The sequence below is a fragment of the Oncorhynchus gorbuscha genome, linkage group LG06 (genome assembly GCF_021184085.1).
Source record: "Oncorhynchus gorbuscha isolate QuinsamMale2020 ecotype Even-year linkage group LG06, OgorEven_v1.0, whole genome shotgun sequence".
NCBI classification, from domain to species: domain Eukaryota; kingdom Metazoa; phylum Chordata; class Actinopteri; order Salmoniformes; family Salmonidae; genus Oncorhynchus; species Oncorhynchus gorbuscha.
The window spans coordinates 24,458,128-24,469,937 of record NC_060178.1 but is presented as its reverse complement, the minus strand read 5'-3'; the positions used below and the strand labels follow the sequence as shown (position 1 = coordinate 24,469,937).

Here is an 11,810-nt window from a genome sequence, read left to right as displayed (position 1 = left end):
ATTTGGGTAAAGGAGAACCTGGAGAGGCTTGGGCGAGTAGCTGCGGGGGTGGGGGGAGCTGTTGGCCGAGGTTGGGGTAGCCAGGAGGAAGGCATGGCCAGCCGTTGAGAAGTGCTTGTTGAAGTTTTCGATAATCATGGATTTATCGGTGGTGACCGTGTTACCTAGCCTCAGTGCAGTGGGCAGCTGGGAGGAGGTGCTCTTGTTCTCCATGGACTTTACAGTGTCCCAGAACTTTTTGGAGTTAGAGCTACAGGATGCAAATATCTGCCTGAAGAAGCTGGCCTTTGCTTTCCTGACTGACTGCGTGTATTGGTTCCTGACTTCCCTGAACAGTTGCATATCGCTGGGACTATTCGATGCTATTGTAGTCCGCCACAGGATGTTTTTGTGCTGGTCGAGGGCAGTCAGGTCTGGAGTGAACCAAGGGTTATATCTGTTCTTAGTTTTGCATTTTTTGAACAGAGTATGCTTATCTAAAATGGTGAGGAATTTACTTTTAAAGAATAACCAGGCATCCTCAACTGACGGGATGAGGTCAATATCCTTCCAGGATACCCGGGCCAGGTCGATTAGAAAGGCCTGCTCGCAGAAGTGTTTTAGGGAGCGTTTGACAGTGATGAGGGGTGGTCGTTTGACTGCGGATCCATAGCGGATACAGGCAATGAGGCAGTGATCGCTGAGATCCTGGATGAAGATAGCAGGGGTGTATTTGGAGGGCCAGTTGGTCAGGATGACGTCTATGAGGGTGCCCTTGTTTAGGGTTGTACCTGGTGAGTTCCTTGATGATTTGTGTGAGATTGAGGGCATCTAGCTTAGATTGTAGGACTGCCGGGGTGTTAAACATATCAGCTGGGAGCTGAGGGGGGTCGGTACCAGGCGACAACAGTGAGAGACTTGTTTCTGGAGAGAGTAATTTTTAAAATTAGTAGTTTGAACTGTTTGGGTATGGACCTGGAAAGTATGACATTACTTTGCAGGCTAACTCCTCCCCCTTTGGCAGTTCTATCTTGACAGAAGAAGTTGCACCTAGAGCTCTACGTGACTGGCAGCATAGTGTTTGTCTTTCATTACAATTAATGAAAGACTGTTACATTCTGTTACAGCGAAATAGAATTAGCTCTTAATTACTTATCTATGCAAATTAAATTGATTACCCACTCCACAGCAAACTGTTCTAGCTGCACTGATTGGTAAAGTAATTCAATGTCGAGTTACATCTTTTTTTTTATTATTAAAATATTTGAGGTTTAAAAAAAAAATGAACAAAAACAATAAAAACCGCTTCAGAACTTTATTTTGCTGTTCGGAATAAAATAAATAAATAATGGTTTTGTTCAGAACTAAACGGTTGGAAAATAACTTTGGTTCCAAACCTTGCTACATCACACAAAATCAGCAAAAAAAGAAACGTCCCTTTTTCAGGACCCTGTTTTTCAAATATAATTTGTAAAAATCCAAATAACTTCACAGATCTTCATTGTAAAGGATTTAAACACTGTTTCCCATGCTTGTTTAATGAACATGAACCTGTGGAACGGTCATTAAGACACTAACAGCTTACAGACAGTAGGCAATTAAGGTCACAGTTATGAAACCTTAGGACACTAAAGAGGCTTTCTACTGACTCTGAAAAACACCAAAAGAAAGATGCCCAGGGTCACTGCTCATCTGCTTGAACGTGCCTTCGGCATGCTGCAAGGAGGCATGAGGACTGCAGATGTGGCCAGGGAAATAAATTGCAATGTCCGTACTGTGAGATGCCTAAGACAGCGCTACAGGGAGACAGGATGGACAGCTGATCATCCTCGCAGTGGCAGACCACGTGTAACAACACCTGCACAGGATCGTTACATCCGAACATCACACATGCGGGACAGGTGCAGGATGGCAACAACAACTGCCCGAGTTACACCAGGAACGCACAATCCCTCCATCAGTGCTGAGACTATCCGCAATAGGCTGAGAGAGGCTGGACTGAGGACTTGTAGGCCTGTTGTAAGGCAGGTCCTCACCAGACATTACCGGCAACAACGTCGCCTATGGGCACAAACCCACCGTCGCTGGACCAGACAGGACTGGCAAAAAGTGCTCTTCACTGACGAGTCGTGGTTTTGCCTCACCAGGGGTGATGGTTGGATTCGTGTTTATCGTCGAAGGAATGAGCATTACACCGAGGCCTGTACTCTGGAGCGGGTTCGAGGTGGAGGGTCCGTCAAGGTCTGGGGCGGTGTGTCACAGCATCATCGAACTGAGCTTGTTGTCATAGCAGGTAAGCTCAATGCTGTGCGTTACAGGGAAGAAATCCACCTCCCTCATGTGGTACCTTTCCTGCAGGCTCATCCTGACATGACCCTCCAGCATGACAATGCCAGAAGCCATACTGCTTGTTCTGTGCGTGATTTCCTGCAAGACAGGAATGTCAGTGTTCTGCCATGGCCAGCAAAGAGCCCGGATCTCAATCCCATTGAGCACGTCTGGAACCTGTTGGATCGGAGGGTGAGGGCTAGGGCCATTCCCCCCAGAAATGTCCGGGAACTTGCAGGTGCCTTGGTGGAAGAGTGGGGTAACATCTCACATCAAGAACTGGAACATCTGGTGCAGTCCATGAGGAGGAGATGCACTGCAGTACTTAATGCAGCTGGTGGCCACACCAGATTCTGACTTCTACTTTTGATTTTGACCCCATCCCCCTTTTTTTCAGGGACACATTATTCAATTTCTGTTGGTCACATGTCTGTGGAACCTTTTCAGTTTATATCTCAGTTGTTGAATATTGTTATGTTCATACAAATATTTACACAAGTTAAGTTTGCTTAAAATATACGCAGTGAAAGACATTTCTTTTTTTGCTGAGTTTATGTGCACCAAGTCATTGCTCTCTCGCTCTGCTGTGTGTGCATCTTGCTAGCTGTTACTCAAATGGCGAGGGGCTGAAGCTCATTGCCTAGAACTCAAATTGCTCGGCGCTGGCTCACGTGTTGGGGAAATGGCAGGGCACAGCTTCCAGAAAAGCAGTCGCTTTCAAACTAGGATTTGGCTAATTGTGTTAAAACAGGAATTCTGCATGTATGAACTACACATTAGCACATCCATCCCAAAGCGGGAGTTTAAAAAAAATAGTAGTCATCGAAGTTCCGGAGCATGTAGTTAAGCAAGCTAGCTAACTATATTATTAGCTAACTTATCAAGCTAAAATCTTACGGATGTAAGAATTGTTTCTACCTCAAAAACACTTGAACACAATCATGTCGGATTTCCGACTACCCAGTTTCCCATTTCGCACAAGCACGCAACGTCACCTATTGATGATTTTCCCACTAGTAATTAAGAGTTGGAGGTACATTTAAGTGGATTTTTCCCTGTCATATGTGGTAAATACCACCTTCCCCACTTGGTTATGAACAAAGCATTCATAAGCTGAACATTAACTGCAGATATTCATAATTCATGACATCCTAGATTTTCTTTGTCTCAAAAGATACAGATTTGAACATATCCTTATGATTAGATAAGTTTAGGGTTTGGTTCCTTTATATTTTAAAAGTAAAGACAATAACGACTTATTATTGTAACATTACAGCGAACGAATAATATGATTGTTTATCGTGGCTTCAATTCCCAGCATTCTAATTAAGGACCAGTCAGCTGATATTGATGATGTCATTCAAAACAAGACAGTTAACTTTTGTCCTCTCAGGGCTTTGAAAAGGACGTTCCACAAGAGGTAATTTAATTACATATATGGCATGTGTAGCTAGTCATATTATAATCGACAGCAATATTGTCTGAATAAGCTTCAAAACATAGTTTACCAAAGTGTCAAATGCCAACGTAAATAGATTCGGTCAGCTAACGTTAGTTAGCATACCAGGCACTAGTGTAGGCAGTGAGTGTTACGATGGTTTAGCTAAACTAGCTATTATATATGAAAATGACCTTGTAGATAGTTAAATAGATTTCGCTATATCCAGTAAGCATTTTTGTTGTTTATAATTGTTTATTTTCAGAGTAACCTAACGATGTCGATTGTGAAAAGTGGCTTCCTTCATCGGCAGAGTGAGTGGAGCTGTAGCTAACGTTAGCTGTACACTGTCACTATAGTGCAGTACACAAGTCTGTCACAAACCTGGAGTGTAATCATTACTCCAAACGTTTTGCAACGAAAACTAGCGTTTCTATTGGACAGATTCATGTAGGTTCCTCCCTGAAGTGCTTGTTTTCGTTGCAGAAATGTTTTCTTTTTTTTTTTTCCTGACACTTCACAGAATTTCGTCATGTAGCTCTTCAATACCACCATGGGCTTAGACCTGTGTTTGCACAAAGTGCTAAGAGTAATTCAATTAAATATAATTAAATGATACAGGCACTATTCTGCGGCGGTGGAAGAGGAACTGGTTTGATCTGTGGTCTGATGGGCGGCTGGTTTTCTATGATGACCAGCATCGGCGAGATATGGAGGATGAGATCCACATGAGAGTGGACTGCATTAACATTCGCAGTGCAACTGCATGTCAAGGTACTTGACTACTTACATCTGCTATACTTTTCTATCCAATCCTCTCAACTCACAATAGGATAAAATGTGAACTACCCCCCGCCAGCATAAAATGTGAACTACCCCCCCCCCCCCCAGCAATCTTAAGATGAATGCTCTAACGGTAAGTCACCCTGCATAAGAGCGTCTACTTAATGACTAAAATGTATCCACACCAACCCATCAACCAACAGTCCCATCCACCTTTTCACTGTCCACAGATCTAAACCCTCCAGAGGGCAGAAGTCGAGATGCCCTGCTCCAGATAGTCTGCAGAGATGGACGGGTTATCAGCATTTGTGGAGACAGTGCAGATGATGCACTGTAAGACATCTTTCCCATTGTAATTAATATGACTGATTAGTTGTGTATGTATATGGGTTAGCCTGCTAAAAACTCATGTTTATTCTTGTTTTCCCATCGTTGTTTCAGGGCATGGACCATGGCTCTCCAGGATGCCAGAATCAGCTCTGTGAGTTTCTGCTGGTCTGCAAAGACCTTCTGCCTGCATAACCTAGTCTACTTATGGATAGTATTATAGCTCAGGTCTTAATATACAGTACCAGTCAAAAGTTTGGACACACCTACTCATTCCAGGGTTTTTCTTTATTTTTACTATTTTCTACGTTGTGGAATAGTAGTGATGACATCAAAACTATGAAGTAACACATGGAATAATGTATTAACCAAAAAAATGTTAAACCAATCAAAATATCTTATATTTGATATTCTTCAAAGTAGCCAAACATTGACAGGTTTTCACTCTTGGCATTCTCTCAACCAGCTTCATGAGGTTGTCACCTGGAATGTGTTTCAATTAACAGGTGTGCCTTGTTAATTTGTGGAATTTCTTTCCTTAATGCGCTTAAGCCAATCAGTTGTTGTGACAAGGTAGGGGTGGTATACAGAAGATTGCCCTATTTGGTAAAAGACCATGTCCATATTATGGCAAGTACAGCTCAAATAAGCAAAGAGAATCGACAGTCCATCATTACTTGTGAGACATGAAAGTCAGTCAATCAGGAAAATTTCAAGAACTTTGAAAGTTTCTTCAAGTGCAGTCGCAAAAACCACAAAGCGCTATGATGAAACTGGCTCTCATGAGGACCGCCACAGGAAAGGAAGACCCATAATTACCTCTGCTGCAGAGCATAATTTCATTAGAGTTGACTGCACTTCAGATTGCAGCCCAAATAAATGCTTCACAGAGTTCAAGTAACAGACACATCTCAACATCAACTGTTCAGAGGAGACTGCGTGAATCAGGCCTTCATGGTTGAATTACTGCAAAGAAACCACTACTAAAGGACACCAATAAGAAGAGTGCTCAGCATATGTGGGAACTCATTAAAGACTGCTGGAAAAGCATTCCAGGTGACGCTGGTTGAGAGAATGTCAAGAGTGCAAAGCTGTCAAGGCAAAGGGTGGCTACTTTGAAGAATCTAAAATATATTTTGATTTAACACTTTTTTTTTTTGGTTACTAAATCAAATTTTATTAGTCACATGCGGCGACTACAACAGGTGAAATTATTACTTAAAAGCCCCTAACCAACAATGCAGTTTAAAAATATATATAATTACAGATAAGAACAAGCAAGAACTACATGATTCCATATGTGTTATTTCATAGTTTCGATGTTTTCATTATTATTCTACAATGTAGAAAATAGTAAAAATAAAGAAAAACCCTTGAATGAGTACGTGTGTCCAAACTTTTGACTGGTACCTGTGTATATATATCCAACTGCAATTATAAACTGACATATAGCTTATTCCACACAAGAAACTGGGATGTGAACACAATGCATAGGAGAGTAATATTGTGATACTAACAGTGGTGTGAAATATAGGGAATTGTGTTAAGAGATAAGCGGTTTGTCCCCAGACCCAACACACACAGCACTGTCATGTCAAATGTGTAAATAATCTGTGCATGTAGTATACATTTCATATAACTAAGCACTATTATTTATTTGCTCTCGACTGTCATATCAAAGTTAATTGTTTTTCAAACACCATGGCTGCGTTTACACAGGCAGCCCAATTCTGATATTTATTTTCGAGTAGGTCTGTGGAAACCTTTTGACTGGTATTGTGTGTGTATCTCTATATTTTTAGGTGGTCGCTCCTCCTCAGATTGGCTTTGCACAGCAAATTGTTGCTTCTGCCCCTCCTCCATATTCTGAATATGGTCCTCCACCTCCGGTATGTATGTGAACCTGCTGCCTAGACTTTACTTTTCTAAATATGCTTTGAGCAGTCTAGTGCTACCGCTTTACAGTCTACCACTTTACTTACTCCACATTTTGTTGTTACATTTACATTTACATTTAAGTCATTTAGCAGACGCTCTTATCCAGAGCGACTTACAAATTGGTACAGCCTGATTTCAATCTACATGTAATACCCCTTAATGAGAGTGAACAGTTGGTTTTTAGACATTTTTGCACATTTATTGAAAATAAAATACAGAAATATCTCATCACACCCAAGTCAATACTTTGTAGAAGCACCTTTGGCAGCGATTATAGCCGTGAGTCTTTCTGGGTAAGTCTGAGGTTTCCACACCTGGATTGTGCATCATTTGCCTATTTATTCTTGAAAAAATTCAAGCTCTACCAAATTGGTTGCTAGACAACCATTTTCAGGTCTTGCCATAGATTTTCTAGTAGATTTAAATCCAACTGTAACTCGGCCACTCAGGAACATTGACTGCCTTCTTTGTATGCAAGTCCGGTAAAGATTTGGCTGTGTTTTAGGGTATTGTCTTGCTGAAAGGTGAATTCATCTCTCAGTGTCTGGTAGAATGCAGACTGAACCAGATTTTTCTCCAGGATTTTGCTTGTGCTTAGTTCTATTTCTTTACTTTTTTTCAAAATCCTTACAAAAACCTCCCCAGTCCTTAACAATTACATGCATACCCATAACATGATGCAGCCAACACTATGCTTGAAAATATAGAGTGGTACTCCGTAATGTATTGGATTTGCCCCAAACATAACACTTTGTATTCAGGACAAATAGCTAATTGCTTTGCCACATTTATTTGCAGTATTACTTTAGTTAGTGCCTTGTTGCAAACATCAAATTTATTTATATAGCCCTTCATACATTAGCTGATATCTCAAAGTGCTGTACAGAAACCCAGCCTAATACCCCAAACAGCAAGCAATGCAGGTGTAGAAGCACGGTGGCTAGGAAAAGCTCCCTAGAAAGGCCAAAACCTAGGAAGAAACCTAGAGAGGAACCAGGCTATGTGGGGTGGCCAGTCCTCTTCTGGCTGTGCTGGGTGGAGATTATAACAGAACATGGCCAAGATGTTCAAATGTTCATAAATGACCAGCATGGTCCAATAATAATAAGGCAGAACAGTTGAAACTGGAGCAGCAGCACGGCCAGGTGGACTGGGGACAGCAAGGCGTCATCATGTCAGGTAGTCCTGAGGCATGGTCCTAGGGCTCAGGTCCTCTGAGAGAGAAAGAAAGAGAGAATTAGAGAGAGCACACTTAAATTCACACAGGACACAGAATAGGACAGGAGAAGTACTCCAGATATAACAAACTGACCCTAGCCCCCCGAGACACGCACTACTGCAGCATAAATACTGGAGGCTGAGACAGGAGGGGTCAGGAGACACTGTGGCCCCATCCGAGGACACCCCCGGACAGGGCCAAACAGGAAACATGATGCATGTATTGGAATATTTTTTTTTTTTTCTGTGCAGGTTTCCTTCTTTTCACTCTGTCAGTTAGGTTAGTATTGTGGAGTAACTATAATGTTGTTGTTCCATCTTCAGTTTTCTCCAATCACAGCCATTAAACTAACTGTTCTTTTAAATCACCATTGGCCTCATGGTGAAATTCCTAAGCGGTGTTCTTCCTCTCCGGCAACTAAGTTAGGATGGACGCCTGTATCTTTGTAGTGACTGGGTGTATTGAGACAACATCCAAAGTGTAATTAAGAACTTCACTATCAAAGGGTTATTCAATGTCTGCCTTTAAAAAAATTAAATGTACTATTTTTTCACACCAATAGGTGCCCTTTGCGAAACATTGGAAAATGTCCCTGGTCTTTGGTTGAATCTGTTTGAAATTCACTGCTTGACCGAAGGGCCTTACAATAATCTGTATGTGTTGTGTACAGAGATGAGGTAGTCATTAAAAAATAATGTTGAACACTATTATTGCACACAGTGAGTCCATGCAACTTATTATGTGACTTGTTAAGCAAATTTCCATAACAAAGGGGTTGAATATTTATTGACTCGAGACATTTCAGTTTTTCACATGTAATTAATATATTTTAAAAAACAAATCCACTTTGACATTATGGGATATTGTTTGTTGGCCCGTGACAACAAATCTACATGTAATCAATTTTACCTTAAAGCTGTAATGCAACAAAATATGGAGAAAAGTAAAGGGGTGTGAACTTTCTGAGGGCACTGTAACATGGTGGTTATGCTATATATTGTGGTTTTAGATAAATGTGTATGGCTTGCATCAGTTCTCTTGATACCAGGGCAGTAGTGGTAGTCTCCCCAATAGTGACACAAGTGATATCTGCCTTTCCAACAGGTTTATGTTCCGGATGCTTATGGAGGGTATGCCCCAGCTCCTCCTGTCCACGGCACACAGATCATTTACTCAGCTGATGGGCAGCCCTATGCTGTTGCATACCCCTATCAGTACCAAGGTACGCATAGGGTGAATTCACACTTTTTTAGTTTGCATGCTCCTGAAGGAATGTCGAAGTTACGTTGATAATCACATTTAATTAAATGTTCCTTTGTTCTTTTAATGGATGTAATCTTTCAGTTACTATTTTGCAATATAGCTTTTTTTCACCATTCTAACTCCAGTTAATGTTTCCCACTGTGATTTGTAGGAGCATATCCTATGAGGAATCCCCAAGGGATGAATCAGGTTATTGTTCACGAGCGTCAACGTGACGATGGAGGAGACGTGGCTCTCGGCATGCTCGCTGGAGCTGCGACTGGATTGGCTCTTGGCTCTCTCTTCTCTGTCTTCTAGTGTCTTCATAGGAACAGCTTACAACGATACCCACCCCCAACTGACACACACCGTTCCCACATGTTGGTAGCACTGCAACTTCATCTCTAGCCATGTGACAGCGATGGAGGAGTTAAATGTATGTGATGGTTGGGCTTTGTTCACCTATGACGCATGATTGTGATGTGCCAGTAAATTACTCCATTTGTGTCCTTACCAAAACTTTTGATGTATTAATGCTCTAGCACTTTCTATTAGGCACAGTAGCTATTATGCAGCTTGCCTCTTTTGTTTGTACTGTCTGTCCTTTTGTTTGAAACACGAATGTACTTTTGAATAAACGCAAATGATAATTGGATATTATATAATGCACATTTGAAGGAAAGGTTTTGAGAGAGATATTAAATATATATCTTTTCAGGTCTAGCAAATTTCAAGTGTTCTGATGTCCCATGTAGTAGAGTGGTCAATAAGAATGTGGAAAAGAGTATAGTGGCATCTGCCTGAGTGTGTGGGCTACATTTCTTTGTTCCTTTGAGGGTTGTGCATCCTGATTCTTCACCTAGAACCTGTCTTACATCCAATGTGCTTTTGTGAGGGTTTTCTACTTCATCTTTGTCATTTTACTCACCTTCATATGTTGTTACTTTGTTATTGTCGTTCCTTTAATAACATGGTAGGATATTAGATATCATTTGTTAAGGGGAAGTGAACATGGGATTTGTTTTCTTCTTTACTACAGTCCTTATTTTGTTTTCCTATTACTATTGTCAGCTGTTAAACCTGTATTTAATCTCACGTTTGAATGGATTTTCAGGAGATGCATGTGTTTGTTAGGGTATGCACAAGCGTCATCAGGTTCATCTTAAGTTTAATCGCTGCTACAACAGAGAACTGAAAGATACTCCTTGACATTTTAATTGTTTTGACTTTACTCACACTCCAAAAATGATTTTTTTAAATATTTAACTTTTTCCTGTTACTGATATTAATGGTATATTTGACTAATTACATTGTGCTCTTTGGTTAAGTGGGTAAGTTACTAGTTAAATAATTGAGTGGCCTCATTTTTTTTTTATCACTGAACACATAGAGACTGGTTTCTCACCTATTAACCTTTTATATTCAATTTCAAAGTCTTACATTTCATTCAAAGTTGTGCCACCTTGTATAGACATTAGGAATACTAGGTTATGTTTCCTCTTTTGACATGAAAGTTGTATACAGTAATTTATGATATAGGATATTTATTTGATAACAAATTAAGTAAAAATCATACCTTAAATTTCAAATGGGAAACATGCTTTGATATGCAGAATTAATGCATTGTTTATTGCTCTTCAGTGATGTATGACATTTTAACCATTATGTATTAAATGATCATTAAATTCACATTAATTCACTTTTGAAACTTTGTAAATCCTAGCCACTTCTGAGTTCCACCTTGGCTCAAGGGAAGCTGCTTGATGTCACACGGGCTGCGATTACACAGACAGCCCAATTCCAGTAATTCGTCTTTTGACTGGTCATTTGACCAATCACGTCAGATCTGATTGGTAAAAATACCAATTACTGAAACTAAGTATCAGAATTGGACTGCCTGTGTAAACGCAGCCATGGTGTTTGAAAAACAATTAACTTTGATATGACAGTCGAGAGCAAATCAATAATAGTGCTTAGTTATATGAAATGTAGACTACACGCACATTCTATAGATTATTTACACATTTGACATGACAGTGCTATGTGTGTTGGGTCTGGGGACGAAACACTTGTCTCTTAACACAATTCCCTATATCTCATATGCATACGTACAGGCACACCTGTTACTTGAAACGCATTCCAGGTGAATACCTCATTAAGCTGGTTGAGAGAATGCCAAGTGTGCGAACCTGTCATCAAGGCAAAGGGTGGCTACTTTGAAGAATATCAAATATAAAATATATTTTGATTTGTTCATCACTTTTTTGGTTACTACATGATTCCATGTGTGTTATTTCATAGTGTTGATGTCTTCACTATTATTCTACAATGTAGAAAATAGTAAAAGAAAGAAAAACCCTTGAATGAGTAGGTGTTCTAAAACTTTTGACCGGTAGTGTATATATATAAATATACATACATCCAAAAATAAGTAAAGTAAAACCAAACATCAGTCATTTCAGTAAGTAATAGATTTATGTACATATATGTTCAAGATCAGAACACAACAAACTGGATACCTCTGGAAAATCCCAGAAAATAATCTTGAATACATAA

The 11,810-nt window shown here is 40.2% G+C and overlaps 1 protein-coding gene across 1 annotated transcript; it reads left to right on the top strand.

Moving 5' to 3' along the window:
* Nucleotides 1-3,625: 3,625 nt before the first annotated feature.
* On the top strand, nucleotides 3,626-10,943 carry plekhb2 (pleckstrin homology domain containing, family B (evectins) member 2). Its single transcript, XM_046352762.1, has 8 exons — nucleotides 3,626-3,727; nucleotides 4,011-4,059; nucleotides 4,367-4,519; nucleotides 4,759-4,861; nucleotides 4,970-5,009; nucleotides 6,658-6,744; nucleotides 9,117-9,234; nucleotides 9,427-10,943. The coding sequence occupies exons 2-8, from the start codon at nucleotides 4,023-4,025 to the stop codon at nucleotides 9,570-9,572; spliced, it is 684 nt and encodes a 227-aa protein (XP_046208718.1). The 5' UTR covers nucleotides 3,626-3,727; nucleotides 4,011-4,022; the 3' UTR covers nucleotides 9,573-10,943.
* Nucleotides 10,944-11,810: the final 867 nt, after the last annotated feature.